We start from the raw sequence: 16,520 nt of genomic DNA on the forward strand, positions 1-16,520 counted from the left end.
AGGACCCTAGTGACTTTCTTTTTAACAAATCTTAGTGCATTTCATTTCCCAAATATGATTTCTAACTATCGGAGCTGGACTAAAGCCTCAGGAAGAGGCGATGAGTCTAAGGCGAAACACAATACAAAATGTATACTGAAATATTCCAGAGCCAAAGCTCCCACTGCTATTTAAATGCCATGATAAAAACAATAGATAGAATAAATATGAAGAGGAAGAACTGGAGAGAGAGAGAGAGAAAGAGAAAAGTGAATGAGAGAGAGAGAGAAAGAGAGAGAGAAATTGAAGAGAGGCTTGGGAAAATGTTCAGTGGAAAATCTGTAGAAATGATGTAAGAGAAAGCAAAGGCAGGGATTGGAGTAAGGGGTGTATAACTGAGACTATAAAAACTCAGAGAGAAAACTCTCCATCAGGGCTGAGTTTAAGAGAAACTGCACAGACAGGACTCGAAAGTCAGAATCTCCTGATTTTCACAAGGTAAGTTAAATAGAAAAGCTGATAAAGATTTAGTTGTTTTTCCTCTTAACTATTTTTTTATTTTCACATACTTTTCAAATGTTTTTATTATATCTTGATTTTGTTAGAAATGATTTTTGGTAACATTTTCCTCTCTAAAATGAGTAGAAAATCTGAGCAGATATTTTTGTAATGCAAACTTAGGGTGGAGCTAATTGTTTGCTCAGATATTTCATATTTATTACATTATTTTTTATTTTCCATTTCAAAACAAAGAGAAAGGGAACTCAAGATAATGATTTTATCCGTATGTTAACGTTATTAATTTTGCTTTCATTAAAGATGTCCAATCTTCGGAAATTTTTAAATGTAGAGAGGTGGGCTGCTTTTAAAAACCTAGGTAGTAAAGAAAGTTTTTTTCTTATCTTTATTTTTATCACAATTGGAGCTTAAAAAAGTTCCCTAAATTAAACAAACTATAAATTCTATATTCCATATTCTTCAAATCTAAAGTATCCTCTGTTGTTCTTTTTATAAAACTCAAATATGCAAGTATGATATTAATAACATAGTTTAGAGCAGACTTAGATCCTGTCTATTCAGTATTTGAAGTGCTCTTGCTAATAAGTGATTGAATCAAGAGTTCATCTGAAACATACATTTGAGTTTGGTTTAAGAACAAAGTCAAGAGTTCGTTTCAGGTTTTGATCTATGGGAATAGTGTACACTCAATAAATTCAGTTCTTGAAAAATATTGCTCTTTCAAATTCCAGCTATAGATTCTATAGGTTTAGGAATGTGACTATTATTGGTTTCTGAGTTACCCTAGAAGTTAAATAATTTTAACACTGATTTATGATGATTTTAATGACCCTCTAATCTATAGAGTTGATAAGGTTTTATGTAGTGGTCTCCCCAAAAACATCAGGCACATTTTGTGTCTTCTCTTTACCTGGTGCTTACTCTTCAGCGCTCTTACAGAACTTTTCTAAGGAAAGCCTCCTATAGATATAAATACAAGTCTTCTCTTTGTCAGTGAATTGCACTATTGCTTCACTCAATAAGTCATTTAAGGTATTTAGGGTTGACATTTGCTTTCTCTCCCTTATTTCTCAGGGTTTTGAACTGAATCTTATATAACAAATCATGCACAGTAGAGAAGAGGACATGTTTAGTAGACTAGGTTTGGGAACCTCAGGCTATAATTTCAACTTCTTGTTCAAATGCTTTCAGTGATTTGAACATTTGATTAATAAAATTAGATTAATTAAGCTTGTCTCAAAGGAATAGAACTCAAAGTAAGCAGTCCCAAAACACTGTCCCAATTCTGTCACTATGTGGTTGTGCAACTTCAAGCAAGCCTTAAGCACAAAGTAGAGCTCAATAATATTCTGTTATTATTGAAAGAGACAAAAGAACTAGAAGTGCCAGCACTTCTGAGTATAAGAACTACCCGGGGAAGCTCTATCTCAATCAGTTTTCCCTATGCTGGGGAATGAAAACTCGGTATCACAGAATCTTGGGGCTCATCTTCAGACATCATCTAATTTAACCTCCTTGCCGATATTTCATCTCCTGTGGTCCCTACCGACCAGATCACTTTTGCTTAGATTCAGTGGTGCTGTTGGAGGAACACAGCTTTGAAGTCAGTTAACCAGACTTCTAATCCCAGTCCTGACTTCAACAGCTTTCCCTCAGCTTCCCTGGGGCTTCATTCTCTCCTCAGTAACACTGGAGTCCCCGAGGGTACAAAAGGTGAGCTACAAGTTCTCTCCTAGCCTTGGGCACCTCTCTACACAGGCCAACTCCCATGAGCCTGAAGATGTCTGATTAGAAGCATTTTTACCTGAGCCCTCCCCCTCCTTCCTCCAAACAATTCTCAAGGTACCTCTCTGGGGCAGCGGTTAGCATCACCTGCCAGTAATTGCCTGGTAACTTGGTTGGCTTGAATTGGCTGTTAACCAGCCTTACCCCTTCTCCCTTATCAATCCCCCATCAGCTCAGGCCTCAGCACCAAGCACCCTCTCCCTCCAGAAACAACTCCTCTGCCATGCCTCCCCCTGCTCCCTCCAGTTCTTCATCTGCCTTATCGCACCCCTTCATCTCCTCTCCCTTGGGCCAGTTAACTATCTCTGAGCCTCATCTCTCTATCTATTGAAGGTGTTAAATTTGACAATTTCTAATGAATGCCCCCTTCCTTTCTAAAATTCTATATTCCCATGACACATAAGGCTCTAAACATGTGAAAAATGCATTTTTAAAATATCCTCCAGGTTACCACTGGCAATTTGGCTGCAGACCCACCAAGTCGTAATTGTGACTTTCCATGTACCTCTCCATGGGCTTCCCTGTGGTCCCACCTTGGTGCTTGTATTTCTCAGCAAGCTCTGACTTGTCCATCCATGCCAGGACTCTAAGAAGATTAAAAACTGATGTCCCCTCTTCCTCTACCTCCTCTGCAGTCGTGTAAGGTCTAGTTTCTGTAACAAGGTCCTTAATTCTCATAACACCCATGGTGGTTCTGCTTCCATGACACAAGCCTGACTATGCTGTACTGTCAATATTACAAAAACAGTGAAAATCATGATTCCAACTACATAATGAGTGATTTTTTAAAAAACAAAGTCAATAAAGATATCTTATGAACTATAACACAAAACATATATCATATAAAAGTAAATTAAAAATTCTCTTTTGTTGATATAATTAGAGCTTTAAGAATAATTATGCTCTAATTATAATTGAGATTTCTTCCCTTTTTTTTCTTCCCATTGTGATATTCTCTATAGTTGTATGCTAATCTTTTCACGGGAATATTATGGCTGAAATTAATGGTAATGCATAATACACTGCAACGTCAAATGTTAGAGTGATTGCTACTTTTAATTGTCTTTGGGAAATTTCCTTCCCACACTCAATATTACTTTCTTTGTTATACTTTATTTTCCATCACTCTGCCATAATTCTAGACTCCAAGGACTAATTTTGTTCCTTAAAATGAACAAAGATAAAAAAAGATTTTTTTCATAAAAACAAAAAAGTGGAAAGAAACATTTTCAAAAGTTACCATATTTAGAAGGCCGGATCAGGATAATGACAGCTATTATTTATTAACTACTTTGTGCCTGTCACCCCACCTGTATTATTTCTAATCCTTATAATAAACCTACAAACCAAGTCTTTGCCCCATTTTCCTGATGAAGATATTAAAACAGAGAGACTAAGTGACATGACCAGTCAGGAATCATGTCCAGGTCTGTGTAACTTAATGGCCAACCAACCTCTTTCTACTAAGGTGCTTTGTTCTATTAGAAAGTATGCATGCAATACCAGGAGTTGGGAGACCAGGTTTCCAAAGTAACCCAGGTTGTGTCAGTTCATCTATTAAAAAAACAGAATTATAATATTTTCCATATAGAGCTAACATGACTGTTGTGAAGAAGAAAGGAGATAGATGCATTTCAAAATAATAAAGTATTATACAAGTGTCAAAAAAAAAAGTTATTTGCAACAATTGTGCTTCAAGGAAATGAAGCCTTCAAGGAAGACTGCTCTTGCAGGAGGAAATCCCTGGGCAGGGCAAATGGTTGAGAGGTTGCCACCTCCCCAGGCTGAGAGCAGCTGGAGGACAGAGGGAGTGTCTTATTCACCTTCGTATCCCTCATGCCTGATATACAGTGTACACCTGATAAATGCATTCTGTTGTTGGGTATTATAACATTTATATTTTTAGCCCTTCATTTACATCTTAGAGAGTATTTTTTCATTGATTATATTGGCTAGTTTAATGTAATTAAAATGTAAGTAAATATTTTATTAAATATTATATATAAGTACAAAGTGGGATAAAGGATGAAGGAGGTGGTGATATTCCACACGATCCTCAGGCTTACATATGCCATGTTTAACTGCATTGATCCAACTTTACCCTTTGAAAGCCTCTTTATACCGCATAAAAATTGCCTCAGTATCAAGTGGCCAAACAGCGTGCTCATGTGCAACTCTACCAGCTTCCTCATCCATGGTTTTAAAGATTCTTGTTTTTCCCATAATTAAGCATTAGAATTAAATACCACATTTCTTTATATACAGTCATACACAAAGTCTCTTCTATTTCTAAGTGACATAGTTTTATATCAAGAAACCTGTAGTAATTCAGGGATCTAAGCACAAATTAATGTTTGATAAGGAGAAATCTTAAACTCTACTGGGATCATTATTGGGGAATATTGATGCATGTCCCTTTCATTAGAATGAGAATCTGGGATGTGAAATGTTAATGGACATACCCAGGAGTCTGGCATGAACTTTATCACATATTATTGCAGATGTAAAGCTTGGGCAAATCTCTTCACTTCTCTAAGCCTTATTTCCATATCAATAAAACTGGGATATTAATATCTGCCCTGCATTCCTGTTTACCCACCACGTAAGTCCGCTTCATTCATTCGTTCATCCTACAATGTTGACTCTGTGCCAGGCATTATGTTGTGTCCTGAGATACAATGGTAAACACGACGTAGTTCCTACTCTCAAGGAGTTTACAGTGATGAGTAACTACTTTGTTAAACATACATACCTGGGCTTTTTAAGAATGAGATCTTCCTTTAAAGTGTCATCGTAGGTTTCTGCTTTCTTAAATTTTTGCAAGAAAGATACTAGAAGTCTGGTTGAAAATTCCAAATAGAAAAAGGAAATAGAGATAGTTAACAACAAAATTTTACAATTTTGGAAGGCAATAGTGTCTGAAAAAGAATAAAAATGGTGCCAGATAGACTAAAATAAGTTAACACATGTATGCTAGTAAATTGTCATTTTTCCTGGTTTGTAACATTCAGGGAAAGTCATTTTAAAATGCAGGTGTCTGCCACATTAAGAATACCTCACCCATAAACATTTTACTTTATAAGCCATTTCTTTTGGAAATGGAAAAATGTTTTCTACTTCTACAAATAGGTTATACTTGAAGGAGCACAAAAGTGAGAGTCTGAAAATGTAAGTTGTTCTGGCTCTTCTTCTAGCTGGCTTTGTGAGTTTGGAAAATTTACTACTGCCGATTGAAGAGCAGTGAGAAATGGGAAAGAATGCATTCTTAATATTTTAATTTAAAAGAAATGTGAAATGTTACATTTCTCAATCTCAATTTGCTCCTTCCTTTCAGAATCATACTCAAACATAAAGCACAACGCTTCTCACCCAATTTACTGAAAATGACAAATTTCAAAGAGAATTTTAAATAAATGGCTAAGCACCATGAGTATTTCTCAGATGTACCTTTTTGAGATGATATAGATGATATATTTGTTAGTGATAGAAGCTACAATTTGTATTTCAATGGCTCTTGGGTGAAAATCCTCAGTGATTTTAAATTTCTTATTTGAGCTTAGGAGAATCCAAAAGCAATTCGCCACTTCTAAAGTTCTAAGTGCCATAGCCACAGTGAGTTCTCTTCTTGGAGCCAATTTCACCAAAGGCTGTGGAATCGCAGAGCCAATAAGAGACCCCGAAGTCCGAGTCTCAAGCACCTGGTTGTGTCATTCATCAAAGAAACTGAAAACAACCTTCTTTAACACCTTATTCAAGTGCCACTCACTGAAATATCAAGATTATCTGTAGAATGTCAAACTGTAATGTATCCTGTTGATTGTTTATCAATTTTTCAGATGGTCTCTATGAATGACTCCAAATCCCCTAAGTGGTTGATGAGTATAAGCTTTACATTCCTGGAAGGACTTGCTTCAAAGACCTGCCTTCAGTTCAGTAATAATCACTTTTGTACCACGCCATAAATCTTTCCATGCTATCTTATACTTTACAAAATTTTACATGCAATTTAGAGTTCTCATTGAAAAGTTTTTAACTATGATAAAATAACAGTAAAAATAATCCAGTTTTTTTCCACAGATAAATGTATGTCTTTGTACCTTTTTAATAAATAAAATTAAATATAAAGTTAAATACTTCTATTGCTCTTGTTTGGCAAACAAGCCAAACCCATAACGATTTGTGCTATTCATAAATTAATTAAATAACTTTAAATTAACTAAAATTAGTTAATTAAAACTTTGTGAATTCATAAAGTTGGTTTTATTGGACAGTTTCAACACTTTAAACATCTTACTTAAGATCTCAGGCCAATAAATAGTGCAGTAAGAACATTTGCCCCCGTCCTTCAAGTCTAATTCTGAGTTTTTTCCTCACCATCACAAAAATACCATTCTGATGTTGAATACCTATTTACTGACTGAAAGAGTTTTATTTCTAAAATATTCGTTAGTTCATCTAGAGAAGATTTTTGGAGGAATAATATGTGAAAAATACTGTACATATATGGGTGTATATGTGATATTGGTGGTGGTTTCAGATATAGAAATTTCTATTATCAAAAAGCCCTAATTTTTATCCACCAACATGAAGATTCATGGTTACTGTGAAAATATTCAAATGATTATTTTACCTGGATAGACATACAAACTATTAACTCCAAATGCAGAGGAATAGGGACTCAGTCAAATCCTTAAAATTTTTAATATTAATTATATTATTTTAAAATGTATGTGATAAGTTAAATATTGTACCATCCTTGCCTTCTCTGAGCCCAAAAGAGGGGATATAACTGCACATTACGGAATCTGGAACCTCAGGTCTGACAATTCTTGCTTTAAAAGTGTGGAAGAATTGAGCACAATGATTAAGCATGATGAAGAAAAGTAAAAAAAAAAAAAAAAAACAGCTAAGTAAACAATTAACAGTAAATAGATATGCCGTAATTCATCCATTCTGACGCACACCTAACATCTCTTAAATTGGAATGAATCTTACACCTGATAGCATGCCATAATTTAATTGGTAGCATTTTTTCTTTTTTAAAATACAATTGTAAAATGGGATCTCTCAGCATAAATGACATCTTAAAACCAAAGATTTTGAGGACTTCTATTTTCAGCTAGAAATACTTAAAATTCAAGAGGCTCATATTTATGTCAAAACCTAGATGCAATCTTAATGCTTAGACTTGGCTAACCGGAGGGGCAGCAGGAAGATTTCCCTAGCTAAACCTGCACCAGCTGCTATCATTACCTGCAGGGTCTGCGCTTCCACCAGAAAAGAGCCAGATTCACCAACAGACTTTTAAAAAGCTAGATGCAAATTTAGAGTCAGTTACACCAAACCCATTTTACTCGGTCTAGACAGGAAAGGTTTTGCCCAATGTCATACCATGAAATAGCAACGGAGCCAAGGCAGGGCCTGAGTCTCATAACACCTAGATCTGGTCTTTCTATGACACTGAGCCACACATGTGTTATGTTAAGCATTGTCCCTCTTAGGCCTTCTTTTAAAATAAAACACTGTAGTCTCTCTGTTATCTACTATTCCTGGGGCTTTTCTCTATTATCAGAAAGACCTCGGTGATGATAACTTATGGGTCAGGGTAAAGGGTATACAGAAGAAGAACTTGGTGTTTTACAGACTTACGTAGGGGCCAAGCTGACTCACCACTTGCCTAGAAGAACAACGTTGTTTTCAGAGAAAGAGGATTGTGGGCACCGTTGCGGACAGGCACACATGGTCATTTCACAGTATCGGAACTAGAGACCCGTTATAACATGTCCTATTGAATTTCACTTAAATGTCTGTGCTGTATCAAAGTGGGAAGAGAGGAATTTTTTTTAAAAGTTTACTTTTTAAGTTCTTTATCTTTAATTAAGTCCTTTATTTTTAATTTTTGTTGAACTTAGGGGTGGATGGTCTATTTTGAGTATTTCCAATCAAGAAATTAGAGTAAATTGAAATAATTATCAGAAGTTACCGAGATTCACTCCCAAACTCAGTCCTGTTGTGAATTTCTAATGGGTAGATCTGCTATCCATAAGCCAGGTATTGTTGAAGAGAAATTTCTGTAATCACCTCAGTAGCCTGTTTTTCTTCAGCACCAGCCAGCACTCAAAGGCAGATAGTTTAAAAGTTTCATTAGTTACAAAGTGCATTAGATCAGATACTGGCTAATATTGCTTCTCTTTTTTAACTTAATCCTCTCTTACTCTAACACCTCCTCCCATCCCAGTTTGCCCTTTCTTTTTTAGATCAGTGATTCTGAATCTTTTCTTTTTCTGCCCTAGCCCTTTGAGAGATTTTTTTCACAATAATAATGACTCATTGCACCACTGATTCTCAGTAATGCAAATATCTTTGTTCATTTTAACAGACTTCTCATTTAATTCTGATTTTAGTGTAATTAAACCACTTGCTTTACTACTGGACTTTCAAGGCCTTTCATACGTCAGTGTGCTCTATCAGTGTTTTGAAGGAATACAGAATATGTGCTGTTTCCCAAACTTAAGTGACAAAATTTCACACCTTCCAGAATACTACTCAGCTGTGAAAAAAGACATAATCCGCCCATTTGCAGCCATGTGGATGGACCTTGAGGGCATCATGTTAAGCGAAATAAGCCAGACAGAGAAAGACAAACACCATACGATTTCACTCATATGTGGAATATAAACAAACTTACGGACAAAGAGAACAATTTTGTGGTTACCGGGGTGGGGTGGCGGGAGGATGGTGGGCACAAGGGGTGCAGGGCCACATTTATATGGCGTTTGACAAACATTAATATACGACTTAAATTTCACAATGTTATAAACTACTTAGACCACATAAAAAATTAAAAAGAAAAAAAACTTCACACCTCCCCACCTTGCTCCCTCCACTGCCACTCCAGCCAGATTGGAGGATCCCTTCTGGGTATAATGAGTTCTTACAGTGATAAAGTCTTTGAAACAAAGGTTACGATGTCATGTAAAGTAAGATGTTTCTTTATTCAGCAGTATTATTTTAAAAGTGAAAGTTCATCCACATAGTAACCAACTGGCTGAAAATGAATAAAGTACAAACCTCATCTTCTTATAAGGCAGTTCCCATGCCCATTGTCTCTTTTGAAGCTCCTCACTACTCAGAGAAATGTTATTCAAAAATTACTCAATAAAAATTATTGGTGGGCCAGCCTGGTGGCACAGTGGTTAAGTTCACACGTTCCAATTCAGTGGTCCGGGGTTCGCTGGTTCAGATCCTGGGTGCAGACATGGCACCACTTGGCAAGCCATGCTGTGGTAGGCATCCCACATATAAAGTAGAGGAGGATGGGCACGGATGTTAGCTCAGGGCCAGTCTTCCTCAGCAAAAAGAGGAGTATTGGCAGTAGATGTTAGCTCAGGGCTAATCTTCCTCAAAAAAAAAAATTTATTGGTATACTGTAAACATTGCAAACACATCCACTTTAGCATATTCATACAATGAACATCCTTTGAGGGTTCTTTCTGTGATCTGGAGTGTATATGGGGTGGAGCAGATTTTTAAATTATGGGCTATATTTATCCACTATCAACAAAATAGAGAAATGGGGCTGAACCTGGTCTTTTCCTTCCCTCCCTATAATTTCCTCTGTTTCTAATTTTGTAGCAATCAAGTTTCAACTAGTTAATCAAATGTCTTTTGTGTGGCAGGTGCCAGGGTGTTTGTTTTCATTAGCGTACCAAATGCCATATTTAGAACTTGGCCTTTTGGTTAACTGGCTACAAGCATGTCTTTAAACCATTAAATGTGTGTATTTAAACTCAGCATTTATTTTTACATCGCCCTATCCAAATAATCAGGATGTGGTTATCTGTAAGATGATACATTATGACATTTTTCCTATATACACCCAAGCACAAAAATATATGCCTCAGACATAATCATCAATATTATAAACACTCATCATTCTTTGCCATTTATAAGATTGTGGAGATGGAGAGAAACCTGGTCAGTAAAATGTGCGTAAAAATAGTTAAAGGAAATCCACATGGAAAGGCTTATAAAATTGGGCAATTTCACACTTTGTGACCTGTTTTTAACGTGATAGAAAACGAGGAAGAAAAACACCACAATTGTAGTTTATCTTTGATTGAATGAGAAAGCTATTTTTAGAAAGATAAGCCAGAATTGTGAGATCATTTTTAAAAGAGTTTTGTTTTTCATATATCTTCCTTTTTGTTGACGAAAGTCAAAGAGCAAATCCAGAAGGGAAAAATACGATTCAGTGGCGGATTTTCTAAAGGAGTAGGTGATACAGGTTTTGGTTGGTATTTTTACCAGGTAACTGTTGCATCCTTTCTCGTTATTCTTCTACCGTCTCAATTTAGAGACATAATCGTGACTTATTGTTGTTGACACTTACCAAAAAACTCAGCTTAAATATCAATTTGTCAGAAAGAGAACACAGAGACAATTTACTGCCCTCTTCCAGAAAAGATGGAATACAGAGAAGCAGCTAGTGACTAAGATGTGACCAGATTCCAAAATAGACTAATTGGTAACATAATGAAGAAGTAGTTTAGACTACATTATGTGAAAATTAAGATTATATTTGATAAATAAATGTCATAGACAATGCTAAAATATTTTATCTCTATTTTAAGCCTTAACACACAAGGAAATACAGATGCTTCTCTGTCTATATAAAATACTTGTATTTGTCTGTATTCTAGCAGATAACATTGATTACCAAGATCTACACTGAGGTTCACAAAAACAGTATTTTAAGGAAGAAACATAAAGAAAATCTTGGGTCACACCAAAGAGAATGTAGTTACTGAAGTAAAACTTAGTAGTAACTTATAAATGTTCTTTGATTTATAAATGATAAATACTATATGGGATAAAGAAGTTATGCATGAATCAATTCAATCCTCTCAAAGCTCTTCTGAGGTGAGAATTACTCCTCACTTCACAGATACGGAAAATAAAGGTCGAGTCGGTTAAGTGATACACACCCAAGGTCACACTAACACTAAAGCAAAAATGAGACTCAAATTCAGTTCTTCAGCTCCATCCTAGCATCCTTGCCTTTCTGCTCCCAGCAGGTTTCCAAATCATTTTTTTTAAGGAAATCGAAGTTTAGTGCGACTTCTCGTTCATAAAGGATGGACTGGGGGACTTCCCAAAGTCGTGTACTAAGCGGCAAAGTCAAGCCCATTCTGTCACAGCTCAGTCCCTCATCTTCACCCAGCCGGGCACCGCCTCCCTCTTTCCCAGAGGCCAATCTGGCAGCCAGTAGGCCTGATACAGATCATAGATAAGCCTTAATTGGATGTACCGTAGCTGTTCATGTAAAAAGTCATAAGTGTATAAATGGCACATCTTTGTGCTTACCACACAGAATTAACAAATGTGATATTTTGACATATTTGCTTTAAAAAATAGAGAGAGATAAAAACTATCTATGTTTCCTCCATAATCTTATTTCCTTCCCATCTTCCCCAGAGGCAAGCATAATCATGAATCAAGTTTCATCGGTTTATACTTTAATTATATGTAGATTTCAAAATATATAGAATTGCTTTGTATATTTCCAATTTAGGTAACATGGTAGCATTCCATATGTATTGTTCTAGAAATTCTGATTTTCCCCCAAAACTGTTTTTCTGAAATGCATACATATAAATACACATAACAATTAGGTCATTTGTTTTAACAGTAAATACACGTATATTTATTTGTTTTAAGTCCCTAGTATGATTACACCTCAACTGATAAATCCATTTCCTACTTGAGTCGATTTCAGTTTTCTACTACTATAAACAATGAGGCTATGAACTTTCAGATATATGTCTCCTTACAAACTTTGACCCATTTTTACTTAATTGTGTCTATTTTTAAAACTTTATTTATCAGAGTTATTTAAATGTTCCAAATGCTAATCTTTCTTTTTCATATCTGTTGAAAATATATTCCACTTTGTAATTTGTTTATTATATCCTACCATACAGAATTTTTCAACTGTGATATGATGAATTTAATATTTTTTTCTAATCTAAGAGATTCACCTTTTGAATCTTGCTTAAGAAATCCTGACATATCACAGGGACATAAAGATATTCTCCTATTAGATCTGTGCTGTTTTTCAGATTTTGAATTTAAATGCTTTAGGACACAGCACATTCTCTCTGGCTGATCACAGACCCCACCCAGCCGTATTCTCTCATACCTGGCCAATTTTACACATTTCCCCTTAGGTACGTGAGGTTATAATCCCTGACTTAGACAGTCAAAGAATAAAATTACACAAACTAGATTTCTCAGACTTGGGTTACTTTGAATTAAATAATGATTATAGCTGTACAACCCCAGTCTAGGTTTCCATGGAAATGAAGTCTCCATAGAATTCATCCTAGGAGATTGACAGTTTCTATTAAGTATTATTTAAGTTTTGCAGAGGTGAACTCCAGCACAAAGAAGCTGAATAATTTGGTTTATCACCTGTCTATAACAAGCTCTATCGGATTTTTCGTTTTCTATCTTTATGTGCCACACTAAGAAATGTTAACCGTGATGTATGTGACCCTTAGATGCTGGACTGGAGATTGGCAAGTGCACATTTGATCCTGGCTGTGATGTTGATGCTGTGGAGCTCAGGAAAAGTGCTCTCAGTGGATGTCACAACAGAGGTAACGGAAACTAGCTTAAGCGACCATATGTGTTTTTATGAACATAAGCCATTTCTGCTAATGTCAGAAGCAAGTGCTGCTGACAAATAGGGAGATGACTCGACCCACAAAATCAAGCAAATAGGAATTTTTTCTATGTCTTATCCTCACCCTGGATTCAGAGAAAGCAAGATATCTAAATGCTAAATAAATAAATAAATAAAAATAACAAAGGTTTGTATCCCTTGAACAAAAAAGCATAAGAGAAAATTCATTATCATTTCAGCCATATTTATAATTAAATCAATTACATAAAGATGAAGTCCTTTTATGTGAAATTTGAAGTTGTTTACATGTCAAAATTTGAGTAGTTTGGGCCAAACTTTTTATTATTGAACAAATGTTTTCTTGTGGCCGTGACTAAACTACAAAGGAAAAGAAATTTGAGGACATCGCCACACAGAGAAAAGTTAATTTGGCTTATTTGATCTTATTAGAAACATATTCTTTGTACTTCTTAAATAACAAAGTGAGAATCTGAAATGGATTTTACTGAAGGACAAGTTTTAATTAAGTTCTATAATTTTTTCTCTGAGGATTAAGAATATGTTTAAAAAGAAATAAGAAAGAAAGAAAAAGAAACAAAGAAAACCCCTGTATTTTGTATGTGTGTCAGTTGGAAGAATGAAAACATTTTTTTGGAGGATGCTCTGAGAGATAATAAAATATCTCCTGTCTTTGCCCTTCGAAGGTTTATCTCCTGCTCCTTAGTGTTTCTCATGATTATAGCAACCTTCCCTTCTCCAGTTTCTATGTTGTCAAGCTTATATAGGGAAGTGATAGAACATGAGATTTTAAGAGGAGTTTGGAACCATATTGTGGACTTTGCATTGTAAGTAACAAAGAGCTGTAGAGATTTTTAATTTTCCTTTTGTATGATGAAAGTAGTGTTGTGGATAATTAACTTCATGGCATCATTTGGGATAGAATGGAAAAGAGAGGGAGATAGGGGATAAACAAGTTATAAGGGGATTAAGAGTGTACACTAAGCAGTCAAGAGGGCCTGATGAAAGCCATCTCTGATGGAAATCGGAACAGCAGGGCAAGAGGGGTTTTCCAGAGAGAACTGACCAGACTCAGCGTAGATTTGATTGGTTTAGCGAAGAGGAGGCTCAATAGCTTTGAGTCTGTGTGTCAGACTATAAGTGTTTCAAGAGTTGCTTGAGTCAATGATGAAAAGGCTTAGAAAGTGCTATTCTTACGGTATGCTATTCTTGCAATTAGTCTTTGGGTGGTGAACATGATGTAATCTACACAGAAATTGAAATACAATGATGTATACCTGAAATTTATATGATGTTATAAACCAATGTTACTGCAATAAAAAGAGAATAAAATACACTCAGCTTATTAAAAAAAGATTATATTACAATCTGAATCTGTGAAAACAAAATTTTAAAAAACTGCTGAATTTAAGGAAGCCTATAATAATAAATGTAAGGAAAATGAAAAAAAAGTAAAAGAAAGTACTGCTCTTTCATTTTATTGGAGAAAATGAAGAGAATAGAAAGAGAATAGAAAAAATAATAGAAGAAGAAAGATAGGAAGTGAACTAAAAGAGTCTTGCCAAGACCAAGAGTATGGCACATGGAATAATGTGTCTAAAAAGGGAAAAAGAAGAGATACCTGGAGCTAAAGTTTCTTGCTATAGGGGAATATTATATGCGTCTTGGGGAAAAAATAACATCCCCTGGACTATACAATGTCTTGAGATTGTTAATAGGAGTATTTAAAAAAATGCTGTGAGTGGGGTTTGGAAAGGAAAAGACAGACTTCACAAACTGGACACTCATACTTTTATGACTTGGATGAAGCGCAAAGTGGCAATATGTGTAAGAGACAAATAAACAAACAAGAAATCTTACAAGAGATAGTAAAGTCACTGGGTTAGCTCTGACTCACTATTGACACTCATTAATATTTGTTAATAAATCACATGGATGGAGATGGTAAGCTGCCTGAGGGTAGAGACTGGATTTTGTTCATTTTTCTATCCCTCAGGACTAATACAGATCCTGGTACGTAGTGGATGCTTAGAGGCTTGAATCAACAAAGTATGAATGAATAGTGAAAATAAAACAGCATGAGGTTTCGTTTTTTCAGAATTCATTCAATAAATATTCATCATAAATTCATTGAGTACTAACTGTGAGCAAAATACTGGGATAGGCATTGAACAGAGGAAATGAAAGACTGATTAGACATAGTCATTGCCTTCCAGTTACTCACAATCTAATATGCAACACAAATATATTGGAATCAATCAAAGGAAAATGTAATAAGTGTAATGAGGAAAGTCGTATAAAGTGCTATGGGAATGATAAGGAAAGACGCAGCTGATACTGGGAAAGAATCTGAAAGAATGATCAGTTAATATGCTAAATTTTAGAGGCAAGCCTGGAGTTTTTCCTTTTTTTTCTTTGGGGGTGTGTGTGTGTGTGTTTAATTTCTTTTGGATATACTTCACCTCTGTGGGGTTTTGCCCCCAAAGTCTTTCTCTCCGGACCATAACTCCACAAGAAATCAAATTTCATGACAGGCACATCAGCTAAAGACAGCAAAAGCCAAATGCAGACGATTATACATATTTGAGATTTCTTTTTCTTAACGAGTGGAATCACCTTCCTGCCCTATAGGCCTTTGATTCTGGAGTCATACATGTGCAGTCACCACCCACAGTCAGGGAAGAGAAATCAGCCACTGATCTGGCAGCAAAACTCTTGCTTCTTGATGAACTTGTGTCTCTGGAGAATGACGTGATTGAAACAAAGAAGAAAAGAAGCTTCTCTGGGTTTGGCTCCCCCCTGGACCGACTCTCAGCTGGCTCTCTAGAGCATAAAGGTAAACAGAGGTAAGGAACTCTTGGAGAAGAAACGCTTTTATTTTTTTAATTCTTCCACTCTGAGTTCAGAAACAGAGAGAATTCCACGTTAAAAATCCAATGAAAACCTTGTAGGTTAGCAGATTTGACATTGTGTTAGGTAACTCATGCGCTTAGTAGTATGATTTTGGAAATAACCGTTTACGGAGAAAAATGATTGCTACAGTATGCATTAATATTTTTATCATGCTATTTCCCAAGGAAGATTCTGTTGTGTATAGATACAAAATAGTTATTAGGAGACATGACAGTATTTGAGAGGTAAGTGGAAATGAGTGTGCAATGGGATAAATGTTCTGATGAACTGGGTTTTCTATTTAATAGAGGTAACCAGAATACTACTTTTATTATTACCCATGATGCAAAGCTTTCCAAATTTTGTGAGTGCGTCCTATACCAAAATGTAGTGGAAAGCTCTCAGGACTTGGAGTTGAAACACGTGTGTTTAAGTCAAATTTCTGATCATTTCTAACCATGTGACTTCTAAAAGAATCTTACCCTGTGTGATGCTCAACTTATTTATCTGTAAAATGGGGATAATTACTTACCGCCATAAAAATCAAATGAGTGCTGTGTAAGCTGTTAATTATGATAACAGAATTAGAGTAATTAAGTCTCCCTGTCATCACTGAGTAACTCAGTACTTCAAAGCAGTC

The 16,520-nt window shown here is 35.6% G+C and overlaps 1 protein-coding gene across 2 annotated transcripts in view; it reads left to right on the forward strand.

Moving 5' to 3' along the window:
- Positions 1 to 319: 319 nt before the first annotated feature.
- Positions 320 to 16,520, forward strand: part of OSTN (osteocrin) — a 47,932-nt gene continuing 31,731 nt past the window's right edge. The window contains exons 1-3 of one of the 2 annotated variants that reach the window (XM_070582527.1): positions 320 to 477; positions 12,846 to 12,944; positions 15,620 to 15,834. In XM_070582527.1, the coding sequence (XP_070438628.1) occupies positions 12,846 to 12,944; positions 15,620 to 15,834 (314 nt within the window). In that variant the 5' untranslated portion in view covers positions 320 to 477. The remainder of the gene's footprint in view (positions 478 to 12,845; positions 12,945 to 15,619; positions 15,835 to 16,520) is intronic. The other variant, XM_008540779.2, reaches the window with a different exon arrangement.

This window comes from Equus przewalskii, chromosome 18 (assembly GCF_037783145.1).
Source record: "Equus przewalskii isolate Varuska chromosome 18, EquPr2, whole genome shotgun sequence".
In the NCBI taxonomy this organism is placed as follows: Eukaryota; Metazoa; Chordata; class Mammalia; order Perissodactyla; family Equidae; genus Equus; species Equus przewalskii.